The following is a 17437-nucleotide window of genomic DNA, read 5'->3' as shown; positions in this document are numbered from 1 at the left end:
TTAGAATACTGATGTAATATTTTTTGAATTAGTGTGAAGACCTGAGTTCATGTTAGGCTCAAGGGTTTGGTTTAATATAAGGATGTTGGATTAGGAATGCCGAAGAAGGTGATTTTTTCAGAATGTGTAGAATAGTTGTGCCTAATAGCAAGTTAAAGCAGTAGTCAGTTATTTTCACTTTTTTTAATGATGTGTTATCCATTTATTGGTTTTGTTTTTGAATTTGCACATTTTAACTCCTGCTTCTGTTTTCAGCAGAAAGGTACAGGTTTCCGATTCTGTCCTGTTTTCATCTTTTCTATTGTTTACCACAGCAATGAGGATTTAAGTGCTCTCCTGCTAAGCCAAGTATGATTCATCAGAATCTTGTCTTAGCACTAACAGCCTGGCAGTCTGCACTGCAGTGTAGCTCTCAATTGAGCGCACTGTTATGGAAGACACACTCAAAGCAGGCAAAGGTTTTATGGGGAACTATAACTTTTATTTATTTCTCTCATAAGCAGCGGCAGGTATTTAATGCTAATACGGCGTGGGTCTCCAGCACCTCTCCTTGATCACCTTGGGCAGCAATGTGGGCTTGAAGGAGAGATAAAAGACAGTGCAGATGCCCAGGAGAGAGAGGCACACTGGGAGAAAAAGCAGGATGTATACCCAAGTGGGTTCTTCACTGTTATTTCCACACATGTGAGGGTCAAGGTGTTCCACCTTGTGTATCCGTGGTGTGGAATGAAGGCATGACACCTCTGTCCTGTCCTCAATGTTTATGCCACCCGTTTCCTTAAATATAGTCCACCAGGCCAGATGGCAGCAGTTGAAGGGGTTCCCACCAAGGAGAAGAGTCTGTACTGTGTGGCTTAATGTTCTTGCCTGGTCAACAGGGATTGTGGACAACTTGTTGTCTCTCAAGTTCAACCACTTAAGACTGAGTCTCAGTATGGAGTCTGGGAGGTGATTCAGGAAATTTCTGGATATATCTAAGGACCTTAGGTTTCTGCATGGGGTGAAGTCAAGATGTTTCATCTTGGTGTTTCCAAGGCCCAAATGTTGCACAGTTGTACTGAGCTCTAACAAAGTATCCTGTTCAAGGAGGAATTCTGGGTTGTTTGAAAGCTCCAAATGTGTTATTGGTGTCTTCTGAAAAGCCCATGGGGGGATCTTTTGCAAGTCACACTCTAACAAGTAGAGATGGCGCAGCATACTGAGATTTCGCCACACAGCACAGTCGGCGTAGTCTGTGCTCTCTTTCTCCATGGAGCAGATGCCAACTTTATTATAACTGAGGTCCACAGTGGTGAGGCTGCGCAGACCAGTAAACACCCTGGGAGGGATTCTTTGTAAATGGTTAGAGCTGAGGTTGAGGTGTGTCAGGTTAGGCAGCACATGCAGGAAACTTTGGTTGGCACGGAGCTCTGTCAACAAGTTGTTGCTCAGGTCCAGCTCATAAAGAGAAGCTGGGATCTCCTCAGAAGTTAAATCCCAGGATTCCAAACAGTTCTTTCCTAGCCTAAGCCTTGACAAAGAAGGCATTTTATTCAAGAAACCGGGGGGCAGGTACCGCACTTGGTTTCGGCTCATGTCCAGCAAGTCCAGCGATGAGGTTACGCTATAAAGGCTTTCATCCCACAGCTTGGCTGTGGTAACATTAGTGACATTGCTGTTCAAATTATAAAACTGAACAGTGGTGGGCCAGTCTAGAGAGTTATTGTTTGTGAGGTGTTCATAGAAACTCAACATATTGTTGGACAGCATCAAATTCCGAAGGCGACTGCGGTTTGGAAGAAAAGGGAAGAAAAACAACTTGTTATCCGAAAGGTCTAAAGTCTCCAGTTGGAAGATTTCATCCATGTCTGGGATGGAAATGAACCACTCAATGGAATTGTGGCTGGCATTCAGCACCACTAGCTGCGTGAGCCCGAAGTTGGCAATGCAAGGCAGGAGGTTGAAGGCCATGTTGAGCCTCTGCAGCTTCTGCAAGCTGTGGAAGGTTCCGTCCTCGATCTCAAAAAGCATGTTCCTCTCCAGGTTCAACTCTCGCAGCTGATGAAGGCTGCTGAATATGGACTGGTCAAGCCTCAAAAGGAGGTTCCTGGAGAGGGACAGGTACTCGAGTGAGGTGAGATTTTGTAGAAGGAAAGATGCCATGTCTTCAGTCAGCCCATTCTGAGTAAGATCCAGGATTCTCAATCCAGACAAGAGCCGGAGAGCTTGGCCTGTCTGCTGGAAGCCTGAACGAAGGTTGTTTTTGGCAAAGTTGAGGTTTTCTATGCGAGAAGCACTGGTGAAGACTCCTGGCTCAACAGCCTCCAAACTGTTTCCGGCGCAGCTCAGGATCTTGAGGTGAGTATAACGTGTCAGGGTGTTGTTCCTTAGCACACTGATGTGGTTGTCGTTCAACCGAAGCTCCTCGATGTTCTCTGGAAGATCTAGGGGTACACCTGACAACTGACAGCCACTGCACACCGCGGTCCGCTGCACCTGTTCAGAGACAGAAGGGTTACAGAACCATTTCTTACAAGATTAAAATACAGTCATCAAAACTAGAAAAATAACACTTGTGTCAGTTCAATTGCTTTGGTGAGAAATACAATAGTAAACTGTATCACAAGAAACCACAACAAAGTAGGGCACAGAAAAAATGATCACACTGTAGCTAAGAAAGTAAACCAAATTGTTCTCTCTAACTGCAAAAATGTTCACAGTGGGAAATTTTTGAAAACTCAGAAAGTTTCTAAAATACACCTTGTGGTGTTGACAGAGCTGATATGACCAATATCACATGCAAATACAAATCAATGGACCAGTGAAATGTATTAATTTCCCCAAACCCAATAATCCTAATTAAGGTTTAAAATTATTTTTATTACAACAAGTTCTATAATAGTGCTTAAGTCATGTTAATTCTTTGGACGCTGGTGTAGTTTTTTATGTCCATGATTGTGCAATGCAACTAAAAGATGGTTTTAGCAAAATTACATTTTTTTGATAGACAACTTGAAGTGTTTACATGTATATATCTCCTAAAGAAATGCAGCAAATTCAGCCCTTTTAAAAGGCTAATTAAAAAAATATATTTTGAGTTACTTAAGTTTCACAAAACTTCAAAACATTAAGAGAAGCTTCTGGTAGTCTCTTGATTGCCAATTGGTATGAAAGGAGGCCGAATACAGAAGCAAAACACTCATAATTGCGTCACCCTGGGGAAAGTCAGAGAACTGGCCAAAGATCTGAGAAACAAGATCAGCAACTTGAGTGACGGCTATCAGAAATCCACAAGACATCTCAGGTTTAACTGTGGGCCCATCATCTAGAAGTTTAAGGTTAAGGGGATATTGCTGATGAGAAGACTTTATTCTCAAGTGAAATGGGGAGGAATATTTTGCTGTCGTTGGATGAAACAATGAAGCACCAACTGAGTTTTTGGACAGATTCATCAGTGGTATGTTTTACACAGAAACGTAATTTCTTTCTAGTCTGGAGATGGGCCTGTTTTTCATCCTGTGGTCCTGGCTGCCTTGTCAGAATTGATTGTGAATTCTAAAGTGTATCAGGTTGTATCCAAACACCTGGTTCCCTCTGCTAAGAAGCTGAAGCTTGGTTGAACTGATGTTTTCAGTATTTCCTGAAGCACACCTCCAAACCTACAGCCTAAATGTTAAGGGAGGATAAGATCTGTCTTCTTCTACTAAATGGTTAACACTCCCTACTGAGAAGTGCCTGAACTTATTAAAAGACCACTGAAAAGCACCTATATTATCAAAAATAATAAAGCATTGACATGGTACTGATTATTGGTGTGTGAATAATTTGGAACATTGTGTATTTGGAAGACAAGAGCAATTATTGTGATCAGATATGTTTTTACAGCATACAACAATTTTTTTCTCAAAGTCATTTTTTTATCAGGTTTTGTTCCCTCAACATTTGTGGAATGTACATTTGCATTTTTTCTCACACCAAAACTTCCAGTTACCGTGTTGTCATTGAACCAGGGGTATGAATTCATTTGTAACCACTTGTAGTGTACTGTCAAGGATGTAAAACAACAAAGTAAAATGTCGTGATAATTTACATATCATCTTAGGAACATTTGTAATTTATAACCTCTGCTGAAACTTTCTAACAGTTTTCTATAATTAAATTTAGGCATGTATTTATTCTCACGTTTGCAAGGGTGCTGCTGTGGTTAGCTGTGTCTCTTCCCGTTTATTAAGACACATCACACGACAACGTTCTGGTAAATGCTAACACCTAGAGCAGTTTTCACACCACAACTCTACGTTTAGAAGAGAGCCCTGGCCTGGAGAGCACCCCTCTCTGGTTTCACACCTCTGCAGAAGCTGCCTTTGCCTGCTTTAATCTCATTACCTATAGCTAGGGTCTCACTTCTTCACACTCTGCTCTTCTTTGGCTTCTATTCTGTATTCATCCGTTCATACAACACCTCCAGCTGGTTGATGGTGTGGGTAAAGCACATTAAATCACTTTCTGAAAGCGAGGAATAGAACATCTGTCTCTGTGTCCCATAATTCAGTGCGTGACCAGAATCGAGGGATTAAACGAGGCCAGTGGTGTCAGAATCTCAGGATTTTATCTTCAATTTGAATATATGAGGGTCACAAACGCATCTTGTATTTCAGGAAGGTGTGAGTTTTATCTGCCATTATCAAGTGTTCAACTGGATTCATAAAGCCAATTATTGTTTTAACAAAAAAAAATAGGTTTGCCTATTATTTGTCATACCCACCCGCCTTGGAAATGCCAATTTTGTGATTTTTTTTACCTCTTGTCTGGCAAATAGGAACCCCGTGACTGCACACACGAAAACGTGTAGGCAGACTCCTACACTTTTTCATCTGGTTAAGGCAGAAACTGATCTTGGTTTAAAAATATGCTCTAGCTTCAAACGCTGGATCTGCCTGTATCTTAGGATCAATTAACTTCTCCTTACATATTAAATCCTAAAGTTACAAAACTAAATGAAAGGCCAAACTGCAACAAGCCTTTGTAGGACTGTGTAGGAGGCTATTGCTTCAGCACATTTCCTCACTTCATTCTTCTTTTCTGTTCCTCCTGTTGTCATGAAGTGCCTTTGAATCTCTTTTGTTAACATTTCATTGTTCACATTTCTCCATTTTCTAGAGGCATCCTACACTCATCTGAGACCTCCGAGCTTCTCTGATTTTGTTTCCAGTTAGATTCCTGACTTTGCACAAGGTACAATGCACAAATCTTCAGCAGTGGGCTTTAGAGTTTTTATTCAGTTCCCCTCAGACAATTCCCCCTGGCTGCCCTTTAAGACGTTTGGCTAGTTTTGTTGCTGGCATGTTTAATTAATCAATATTCAGAAACCCAATAAGTAAAAAGAAAACAGAAGAAACTGAACATTTTATACTTCACACTACAGTTTGCAATGTGCCGCTGCCACTGATAATATAATGAGGCACTATAGACCTTGCAGCATAAATGCAGAGCTTGTCACACTTCAGAAAAAAATGAAATGACCTTGATGTGTATAGTTCGTTTTTTTCTTTTTTCTTTCAAATTTGCAATTGTCAATTGTATGTTCGGCACCAATTTGGAACGGACAGTTATTATATCGCCTGACATGCTACTCCAAAACCTGTACTAGCTCAAAAGGGGTAGGACTCACATCATCAAGCCACCTAATTCTTATTACACTGCAGCCCAAAACACAAGCCAGCCTGGTTTCCATTTTAGCAAAGGTTTTACGGCTGGTACTACCTTCCCATCCAGTCCCAGCTATTCCTGTAAAGTACAGTACATTAAATCAGCTTAAACAGGACCTCCTTTATCCTGAGAGGAAGTTATTTACTGAATGAGCCTTGTTGAAGCACTAATGATGTTCTTTAAGAATAATAATTTATAATTGCTTATACTTGTATAGCGCTTTTCTGGACACTCCACTCAAAGTCGCTTCACAGGTAATGGGGACTCCCCTCCACCACCACCAATGTGCAGCCCCACCTGGATGATGTGACGGCAGCCATAGTGTGCCAGTACGCCCTGGGATTTTTAATGACCACAGAGAGTCAGGACCTCGGTTTCACATCTCATCCAAAGGACGGCGCCTGTTTACAGTATAGTGTCCCCGTCACTATACTGGGGCATAAGGACCCACATAGACCACAGGGTGAGTGCCCCCTGCTGGCCCCACTAACACCTCTTCCGGCAGCAACCTTAGTTTTCCAGGTACTGACCAGGCTCACACCTGCTGAGCTTCAGTGGGTTGCCAGTTGTGAGTTGCAGGGTGATATGGCTGCTGGACACATTCCCAAAATGTCCCTCCTACGAGTTAGAGTGATAAACTTGCCTGTTCTTAATATGCATTGTAATCCTACACATTGCTTCATCCAGCATAGGGTTGCGGGGGATCCAGAGCCTATCCTATCGAGTAACTGGACACACTGGACAGGATACCAGAGCACACACAGACCCAAACACACAAAGTCACACAAGGGAGCTCAGCGTTGTGAGGCAGGAATGCTAACCACTGTGCCACCACACTTTACATTACATTGTTCTGTTTGAAATAACAGAAGTCACTATCACAGACACAAACACCATTGATCACAGATACAAACCCACTGCAACTTTCTCTTGAATTCAGTACATATATTTGAGGATTGACCCATCACTTTTCAGCCACTATCATACTTTACCCAGAACTTAGTGCCTCCTGAGAAGGTGGCCAGGTACATACCAGTTTGCAGCAGACATGATGGGGATAAATGGAAGCTGAGGTCAGTATGTTCCAGTGTTGACCGAGAGTGAGACACAGCAGGCAGAGTATGTAGTGCAGAACCGGCATCTTAGAACCATCACTGTGGATAGAAAGAAAGAGCTCTGAGTGAGGACACAGAAAGCTGGTAATTCAATAGAGCTGGCAGCCCAGTATGTGATCTCCTGTCATAGCCTGGGGGGCAGACAGTGAGCATAGTAATAAAGTCTCATCATTATGTTTTATATGATGTCTGTTAATTCCTTCTTCTTAGTGATACACTAATTTACTCATCATGCCAATAAAGCTCTGTGAATTTGAGAGAGAGAGCTCTGAGTGAGGACATACAGAGAAAGAGCTCTGAGTGAAGATGCAGAGGGAGAGAAATCTGAGGAAGGACACAGAGAGAGATTTCTGATTGCGCTCCAGAACACTACAGAAGGAACTGAGGAAGCCTGTTAAGAACTGGTCCATAGGCACCCACACCAACAGAGCAATCTAGTAGGCAGGGTGATGGGACTTTGAGTTCTTCCCAGAATTCCAGTCACTTCAGGATGATTCGTTTTGCTAATACACTCCTTAAATAGAATGTCCTTCCTCAGCACCGAGCTGATCTTCCTGTTGTTCTCATCTGTCTATGCCCTTGTTTGACATGAAAAGCAAAAACTTTATGGAAAGGTTCAGTAACACAGAGGAATTAACACTTTATGAAGTCCTAACAAAATGTTAACAAAATTACAATAAAAAGTCGTAAAGTTATTGTTTTCTATTTGTTTATCTTACCAGATAATTCCATTTAAAATAAATTACACTCACATGGAGAGCCCTGTATACAGCAGTGCCTTTACTGAAGTGACTGGAATGAAGTACTTTATGCAGGGTAACAAAATGTGAATCCAGGAAAATATGTACTGAAGATATGGGGAATGTTAATATGGAAAACTTTCAAACTCCTATATATGAGTCATTACATTATACAGCATATTCCACTGATGCAGAATAACTTATGCCTGACTAACAAAACTTTTCTATCCACTGAGGTACTCAATAATTTTTTATTTTTTTAAAAAATCATTTGGATGTAAGGGCGGCTAGCTGACTCACAGAATATGATCACTAAGTAAGATCTATAAACTCCTCACTGTAAAACAATAGAATTTATCATATTAGCACATAGAATTTATCAGAAGCAACTGAATTTTTACAAGGAAAGTTAAAGAAAATTTATCTTACAGAAGAATGATGCTCCTTACGTGCAGGTGCAGAGATACTGTCGAAATAAAACAGGACTGCTGTATCAGCAATATTCAGCTTAGTGTGCTGTAATGTAAGGATGAGTGTTAGCCTAGTTATTTGCTAAGGAACAAGTAACAGGTTTATTCCATGCTGAAAAGAGCAGAAAGAAAACACAACGTTTCGGCTGTGGAGCCTTCTTCAGGTGTGAGGGCTTCTGAGGCGTGTCAGCTTCTACGGTCGAAATGTTGTGTTTTCTTTCTTCTCTTTTCAGCATGGAATAAACCTCTTTCTTTTTTTCCTTTGCAGCCTACACATGCTGACGCAGTTACCCACCTGAACTAGTTATTTGCTAGCCTAATGCAGAGTTTTACATAATGAAGTAAGTAGCCTACCAGAGTCCGCGTGTTATAATAAAGATCAGTGTCTCTAAATAGGTCTCAGGGCTGTTCATTGTTTTCTGTAACAGCATTATGTGCATGAAAACTGTGCTGCATTCCTGTAGTTTTAAAATAAAGGTGTAAATTTGGCGAACGTTACCAAAATTACTGTATTATTTGCTGCTTTAAAAATGCATGCATATGTCAAGTGAAACTTAGCACGTAATGAATGAAAATAGACTACTTTTTCCAAATTGTTTTGCTTTTAATACTTTATGATATTCAACACGTTTAAGTGGAAAATACAGGGGGCGAGAGCAATTTTCTTTTCATCATATGCACATCACATCATCCAAGTAATGATAAATTCAGCCTGAATTAAAACATTTTTCTTTAATTCTGTACAAACATTTCACTAACATTGTACATTATGCATTTTAATTGCAAATATATTTCTGTCACTATGTGGCTGTACGTAGTATATGGGAAGCCTTAATGTTACCTACAGCAGATTGACCAAACCAAAAAAAAGATTGTATAGGAACTATATAAATAAGCTTATCAACCCCAGATAAGATTAAAAGTATTTCCTTAAGCATATCAGTAGCAGCTAAAGTCAAATGTCTTCTTTATCCTTGTGAAATGTATGTACATTCTTCTGAATGCACATACAATTACGTTTCAGATTCGCAAAGATTATCTCATTGTAGCACACTCACATTATTTTTTATACCGACACTTTAATACCTAAAGAAATGTTTATGTGTATGTGGGAGGGGTACCACCCCACTGTAACGAAAACAGAATGTTTCACTGTAACACAGTAATCCTAATAGTCAGGCAAACTGGATAAGCATTTTTACCTCTTTCTATGGCAAGAATTGACGTTTTTAACAACATTAAACCAGTTGCCAGAATTACAATCTCCTTGCATTACAAATAGCGTTCGCACACCACATCTCTTGGGTTCATTACACAAGATGTTATTATTTTGGTAGACTGACCGTGTAAGAAGAATTTTAACACTAAGTAACACTTCTTATTTCTTGCGGTTGGGCCTGATTCTGGAAGACCCAGAGATAACCAAAATAAACGCCCTCTTTGTTGATATAGTTCCACCAAACATACAGATAATAAAAAAGGTTTTGTAATCAAATATTGGTGTCATGAAAACAATATATATTTTCACAATATAAATCGAGGAGAATGACCTTAAATAGTGTCCTATAACTCTGAAACTATCAATACCACTCAGATATGAATTTTAAGCAGGATGCCTTTTTAAAAATATACAGTAATTGATATTGTGTTATGCATGCAAGAAGAAATTCTTGGTCCTAAATTGTTTATGCCAAAATTGATGTTTCATTATTTTTTCATTCCATTTCAATGCTTCTGAGGATGAGGCCTATTACATTTCATTGTAATCTATTTAAATTTAAACGTTAAAACAAATGTAGTTTGAAGATGCAGTTATTTGATTACATAAACCATATTTACAGTACACAGACAATTTAATATATAGGGAGACTAAGGAGACACAAAAGCTACTACTGAAAGTTGCAGAATCAAATGATTATTTTGTACAGTCAGAATGTAGAAACTGAATAATACTCGAACAAAACAATCTGTAAACAATTACAGTTGAGGCACTGCACATTTTTATTTCTATAGCTTTAGTACATGTTTAAGAGGAAAAAGTGATCCCCTTGAGAAATATTGCATTGAGAAATGTAACTAAATTCAAGTAAAAATAAAATGGAAAAATTCTAACAAACTAAAATTCCACCTGGAATACTGAAAGTAATCTATTTTATTACTTTGAGTAAAGTAACAGATTGTAATGTACACCACAGACTGCATAAAACAAGAGCACTGGATATTGGTAAAATGTTTGTTAAATTGTATTGTTTTTTTTCAATAAAGCATTTTGTTTAACACTAAAAAAATATTTTAATCTAAAAATTTTAAAATGGATCCGATCAAACACAGCTTTAAAATTCTATTTTCATTTGCATGTATGCACCTGTATTTTTCATTTTTTATCTTAGTTATTCAAGTACATTGAAACACCTCACATTCCCTTTTCTACCAAAGCTGGACAGAAGAAAAAAGCTTTTAATATCTTTCATGTGCTGACACAAAACAATTAGCATTTTTCTTAAATGTAAACATCTTTCGGTGCTCATTTTGTTGCATTTTAAAAATACGCTCTATATACTATATAACAGAGTGCACTCAAGAAATATATTTTTTTTCGCACTGAGAGGAACATTAATTTTAATAATGTAACTTTGAACTGCCATCTAGTACTATAGTGCTGTGATGAATTTCATAATTAATGATATGGAAGCACTTCTTCCACACTGGGTTCAGATCTCTGTAAAGACACCAGCAGTGCCACATGAAGCTAATTTATCTGTAAAATTGTAATTTATCTGTAAAATTTATCTGTATTTTGTAAACGTCACATTCTTGCTGACACCAGTTCGAACTGAAATTAAAAACAGTAAGAATCATAATATAATTCTGTCTCTCTGTATTGCTTCGTAAATATATGATGTATTACAATGCTACATCTTTATATATAATGTATTTAATCAATTCCAGCAAAAATGCAGAAACAGCTTTTGGAAATGTGCTTCTTCTATTGTCAGCCGAAGGCAACATTTATCTTGAAGAGCTTTTGTGTTGTGCTAATGGGTTCAAATTATCCTTTTTGCAGGAAAATCAAAATCTGACACAATCTGAAGCTGCAAAGGCTGAAAAATATCCAATATGGGCTTATTCTTTTTGTGTTTAATATTGTATATTCATTACTGCCATACCTCTACTCTAACCCATGTAGCCTGGGCTAAAAATACATGGGTGTCCCACTTCTCAATTCCTCTTTCTACCTGACTGAGTGCTGAGCTTTGTTTTTCCATTTGACTCTGACAGAGAGTTGAAGATCCCTTGCAATTGCTCTCCATTTATATTTCTGAGACGGAGGACCCTGTGGAAAAACTATATAGCCTGTCTGGCGTAAATATCATGCTGTAAACACAGTACTCTGTTTTGGATGTTTTGAAACAGATGTGACATAAAAGTTATAGACATATTTCTAGATGTTTTGGTGAGAGGTTTACATACCTCAATTTATAATCCAATGCATATATACGGTGTTAGGTTTATAAATGTCTTAAAAATAGTTGTGGGGAAACTATTTTTGCAAGTATTTAGTCTTTGTAAATAAGGAAACAAAAAACTTTGTTTTTGTCCTGACAAAGAAAACAAAGATAATCCTAATACTATATTAAAAACATTACAACAAATAGGATATTTATAAACAAACTTGTGGAGTGATGTTTTTGAAAGTTCTTCAGTGCCAAGTTGTTCCCCTTTGTTAAAATTTTGAGCAACTTCTCTAGTGCAAAAACTGCAATTTGCAATCAGATTTAAACTGAGATTTTTTTACTGGGTATTTAAAAAAACCTCAATTTCATTATTCTTGAACCATTCAAAAGTAGATTTGAATGTGTGCTTCATATTATTGTTTTGAAACATCTAGTTGAGCTTTAAACCAACATTTGCCACAGATGGTTTCAGATGCTGGACCAGTGTTTTTGGCAATGTATGCTACGATACCCATCTAACCATGTGCATCAGGGCTCTGTAGGGCATTTGGTGTCTATAGGTTTTCAGTCCAGATTAGCTTTAAGCAATTTGACTCATACTAGGCCATTTGTACCAACCTAACTGCTTCTTCCAGTTTTTCAGGTGCTGGTGCTTTAAAGAGACCTAAACGTCCTTGGTGCATCATTGGACAAACCATTTGACAAGACATCATATCCATCACTTAGATGCCATTTTGCTGACTTGAAAGGACTCTCATTCTGATGTGTTCCCAAGAATGTCTTTTTTCCTTGGCCTATGAACATTGAGATCTTTAACATGCAATACTCACTCTGTGGGTGAAATGGGATCGCCCTGAACCAACTTGCTGTCATTTCACTTTGAATGTCTTTGGCTGTCAGTCTCAGCACAGCTCTTAAAATATCTTATAATTAGCTTGTTCTTAAAGCACCTTCTTTCTTCCTGACTGTAAGGGAGCCTAATGGCAGCACCATGTATCTTGTCCTTACTGATAATGGGCACAAGAGCTGACATTGGGATACCCAAATGCTTAGAGATCGCTTTCCTGCTCCAGCTTTATGACATGAATTATCAGTTCGCATTATCAGAGTGGTAAACAGCTCTTTACTTTCTCTTATTCTGCCTTATAGCTAATGAACAAAATCGTCCTTTGGCCCAACCTTCTAGAAACTCTCTGAACGCTCAACTACAATGCCCCCACCCAGTCTGTGATCATCCATTGTTGATCAGATTGATGGAACATCACAGCCTCTGTTCTGCAAAGAAAGAAGGAGGACCTCAGTGGGCATGTCTCCAGCCCACGTGCCAGAACCAGTCGTCATGTGACACAGCAGCTGCTCCAGAGTGAGCACTGATGGGAGGGGAGGTATGTCGCTACCTGGCAGCGCTGAAGGATATCAAAGCCCATACAGTCTCGTGCTCTGAGCACCATTTGAGAACACCAAGCTAACGGTAAAACTCAAGCTGGAAACTGTGTCTGGTCCACTGGATCTGCTCTTCGAGTGGCTCTTTTATTGGTTACAGCAGTGGAGTGCACACAAATGTGTAACAGACTTTGTTGGATTGATCTGTGTTAAACTGTCATCATGGAGTGAATGTAACTTTGCATAAATTAAGGCTTTTTTTACCAGGGGTACTGTGTATATCTGGCTGAGTATAAAGAGGTGTACCGTAGCACGCCAGTCACTGGAGTACAGTATGTTGTCTGGGAGGAGTAGGGTGTGATTTGGTAGAGAATCTCAGTTATAGGCTGTCAGGACCCCAAAGATATCCCATGCACACACAGCCCAAGGGGCATAGGCTGCAGGTGCCCCCAGTGACCCCTGCTGGTGGTGTATGGTACATGTATAAGCCCCTGTGAAAGAACTGACTATTTCGCAGAATTACAGTCTACATTCTTCAAAGGTCAGGCTTCAAGTTTTTGTTTCAGCTTGGCTCAGGATTTCCAGACTGCTTGAAAAAGTAAAAGGATTGTTCAAATATGTTTTGCAGGGATTTTATCTAGAATTGCAAGGATGAAACCAAAGAATAATAATACTAGTCTTTCTTCTGCTTGGTTGTTGGACAATCTCAAAGAGGTCTCCAATCCATAAAGAGCACAAATTACAATACAGAAAGAGATGCAAATTACAATTCCCACAACTGATGAAGCCAAGAAAACAAAGTGCACACAGTAGAAAAAAAATCGCAAAAAATCAGAAGACGCACCCAATGTAGTTGAGTCAATTATTTACTTGGGTAAATAAAATACTCTTGTGAAAATCTGAAATATTTCAAACTGAGCCAATCAATGTTAATTATTGTACTCCAGACCCCCAGCTGACTAGCCAAGCTCATATAACTTGTTCTGTCATCATGGAGTGAATGTAACTTTGCATAAATTAAGGCTTGGACATTCACCACCGAAACTAAAATTATTCTGCAGCTAGGATCACACCTTCTCCCTTCCCTTAACGACAGACTACTGTTCTTTTAAATTTTCTCCATTCATTGGAAGTTTCATTTCACACCTCTCTGCACCCATTCTGACTTAACACCTCTTGATTGGCCTCTCTTTCTGTCCCCTGCTCCCGCCTCTCACTCCTCCTCCCTCCCAACCTTTGTTCTCCCGCTACTTTACCTTTGCCTACTGCCCTGTCTCTCTCACACCTGAAGAAGGCTCCACGGCCGAAACGTTGTGTTCTCTTTCTTCTTTTTTTCAGCATGGAATAAACCTATTACTTGTTCCTTTGCAGCCTACGCATGCTGACGCAGCTACCCACCTGAACTAACTTGTTCTAAGTACATTTTTGTCTTTCTGTAACAAAATCAAGAGAATGAAGATGCCGTTTCACCATTTTCAAAACAGATTTCATGTGGAAGAAAATGATTCAGCTTGAGAATCTGACGTTTCACTGGCTGCAACTGGCTTTAATGTTGTCTTAGTCTTTAAATTGATGGCCTTTAGTCTTGTCTTAGTCTTTTAAATGGACAGCCTTTGGTCTTATCTTAGTCTTTAAATGGACGGCCTTTAGTCTTGTCTTAGTCTTTAAATGGACGGCCTTTAGTCTTGACTTAGTCTTTAAATGGACGGCCTTTAGTCTTGACTTAGTCTTTAAAATGATGGCCTTTAGTCTTGGTGCCTGATAATGTCATTCTGACAGTGCCTCCCTTCAGCCAGCCAAAGCAAGGTTCTCTTGTATTCTTGCAAGTGATTTTTTTTTCTGCTAACCTTCCACATTTTTTTCAACCACAATTAAAAGCTATGCAGAAATGACTGATCAAGATAAAGACGTTTTCACCATTGAATCGAAAAAGTAAGCGTCCTGTGTGTGAGGGACTGCCGGTCGAAAGAGCAGTGTTTTTTACAGAAGAAAAGAAGCTGTAAGCAGTTGTTAATCATATTAAAAGTGCAAGCACTTTCTAAATGGCTCCACGATGTTAAATTATTTTAATTTTTTTCCCTGGCCCGTCCTTTGAAGCTTTACTTTGAAACAGTTAGGTCGGGCACTCTATGAATTAGTCATGCTTTGTGAACACAGAAACCCCTGATTACCTCCACTGCTAGTATTGCTAGCTACAGAAACAACCGTTATAACCACATTTCTCTCAGGCCAGGTTTCCTTACAAAGTGTGCGCTCCACAGAAGCGAACCATCCTTTGTTCATTCATTTCTGGAATAACACTCATGAGTATCTTTCTCATGCCAATATTTAAAATAAAAAAAAAACACGCAAAAGTAATCGTTGCCTAAACGATAGCTCGTAGCCGGTCCTGCTTAATTAAAACAGATCTTGTTAAGGCTACGATTTCTACGATTGAACCGAAGAGACTTTGGCCCTAAGCGGTCTTGCAAAACTCGCGCAGCGGTCGCGGCTCGGGAGTTGACATGCAAATTCCTCAAATAATTGAGTTGGTCAACACCGCAGCTCAAGGCAACAAGCGCGCTCCGCGAAGAGCAAAAGCTTCAGAATTGTCATTATCGTTACTACTCATTGCTTGCACTTACGTGGGTGGATCGCTTTAACCTCCTTTTATGTCCCTGGCAGATCGTCGCGCTACCATGGTGCCTCTGACTTGAGCTGCTGCTTGCACACCTCTGTCCGCCGTAGTATAAGTTCACTATCAAAGCTGGGCTACGGCTGCTTGATTTTTCTGCAAGGATTAAATTAGTATCTGCGGAAGCAGGCAGGCAGCGGAAACCAAGTCACATGAACTGCCAAGATCATGAAAGGTTCGCAGAGCGGGGTCAGAAGAAAACCACTGTTTTCGTTCCTGTTGTTTGTTCGTTCTTTCTCTCAAGTTATCCAAAAACCACATCGTATTTAAAAGGCGCTTCCAGCTAGCCACTAGAAGCATGCTCAGCGTTGCTCACCGATAGTTGGCTGTTTTTGTCTGCTAGAGGAGATCAGACAGGCCTGCCTTTGAAAGAGAAAAATATATCGATCATTAACTGTGATTGCTTACTTTCTTCAAAGGATGAGACAGATGTCTAACAAAATGTGATTATCTCGGCTCCTGTGACCAGTAGCTAGTTGTCCTGTTTCAGGTATAGGTTGGTCGCAGCTTGAGCCAGTGCATTTTTGCTCTGTGCAGCAGAGGTTAATAATGTCTGTCCACGGACAACGGGTCTTTCTTTATAAAGTGCAAAAACATTAGTAAAAACCGAATAAATCCCACTTCCTTACATGAAAGTTATGGTTGTATTTGGATAAACTAACTGGTATTTGATAAATAAGGAAGATAAAAAACGTTCTCTTCAGAAATAGGGATATGATGATACACCACATTCAGAATACTGTCTCGGTTAAAAAGTGATCATACTGTCAAACTTGAACTAACTCCAGTAGCTAGTCAAAAGTAGTAAGACTATTAGATTGGTGTCCAGCATGCTTATTAGGACAGCTGTTTATTTTCTAAACATCTGTACTTTACTTCGTGACACCAAGAGAGATGAACAATACTGCTACGATTTCTGTTACCAAAAAGGGCCTTTAGCCTAATGCTGAAACCTGTAGGCAGGGTTTTTTGAGCTGGTTGCTTCTGATATGTCCTGATAGCCACGTTTGCTATAAAAGCAGGCCAATTAACCTTTCTCTGGGCAGTGGATTAACAGAAAGCCGTGAGAAACCAAGGGAATTGTAGGCTTCCGATCGGATCTGCCAGTGAAGAGTCCACACATCTCTGGTTTGAGCCAGCGCTACATTCTTATCCTGAATCCTGGATTCCCAAGGACTGAAATCAGTGTTAGCAGGGAACAGTGTTACCTGGGTATTCTTTGGCTGATGGAGAGAGGCACGTGTGGAATTCAGTCAGGCACAGTTACTTTGTGTTAAGAAAGAAACTGTTGTTGGACTCTGGCAGGAACACGTTCTTGTGGAACTGACTAGAAGGAGTACAGTATGTGACATTGCCAAACAGCTATACGTCAGAATGGACATTTTGTCTATGTGTTTAAAAGTATTCCTATACCATGTATGCCTATGTCTAAATATTTCAGGTGGGCAGCTGCGTCAGCATGCGTAGGCTGCAAAGGAACAAGTAATAGGTTTATTCCATGCTGAAAAAAAAGAAGAAAGAAAACACAACGTTTCGGCCGTGAAGCCTTCTTCAGCTGTACTTTGTGCCCTTGTATTAAATGCTGTGCGTGGATTATAAAATGTCCTTCTTGTGCTTTGTTCTCTGGAGGCCATTAATTAACCTACTTCAGAGCTGCACTGAGAAGCACTGTGACTTCACTGCGAACGCCACTCTTCCAAGCTGAAGCTGGCTCTCCTGCAAGGCATTGTGGGCCCTGCAGTGGGACAAGTGGAGGATGTCTGGGCTTGAGGAGCAAGAAAAGGATTTCTAGAAACTAGAAGTCTGCAGGTGCGAATGACAAATTCCTGCTAATTTTTTTAAAAAATCTGCTGAAACATCCTTGTGTACCGTTACACAATCAATACGTCTTCATACAGTATGCGACTCTTAT

At 39.7% G+C, this 17437-nt stretch overlaps 1 protein-coding gene across 1 annotated transcript; it reads right to left on the bottom strand.

Moving 5' to 3' along the window:
- Window positions 1-459: 459 nt before the first annotated feature.
- On the bottom strand, window positions 460-15652 carry nrros (negative regulator of reactive oxygen species). The gene is made up of 3 exons (XM_088914484.1): window positions 15476-15652; window positions 6722-6842; window positions 460-2475 (listed from the first exon to the last, which is right to left on the bottom strand). Exons 2-3 carry the CDS (start codon window positions 6827-6829, stop codon window positions 520-522), a joined length of 2064 nt encoding a protein of 687 aa, XP_088770610.1. The 5' UTR covers window positions 6830-6842; window positions 15476-15652; the 3' UTR covers window positions 460-519.
- Between the last annotated feature and the right edge of the window lie 1785 nt (window positions 15653-17437).

The sequence above is a fragment of the Atractosteus spatula genome, chromosome 4 (assembly GCF_055471065.1).
Source record: "Atractosteus spatula isolate fAtrSpa1 chromosome 4, fAtrSpa1.hap1, whole genome shotgun sequence".
In the NCBI taxonomy this organism is placed as follows: Eukaryota; Metazoa; Chordata; class Actinopteri; order Semionotiformes; family Lepisosteidae; genus Atractosteus; species Atractosteus spatula.
This window is presented reverse-complemented; position numbering and strand designations above follow the sequence as displayed.

Excerpts from the sequence above, each read along its gene's own strand:
- nrros (XM_088914484.1), bottom strand. The coding sequence starts at position 6,829 with ATGCCGGTTCTGCACTACATACTCTGCCTGCTGTGTCTCACTCTCGGT. Across the intron at positions 2,476-6,721 it reads ATCATGTCTGCTGCAAACTG|GTGCAGCGGACCGCGGTGTG; the intron begins GTATGTACCTGG and ends GTCTCTGAACAG.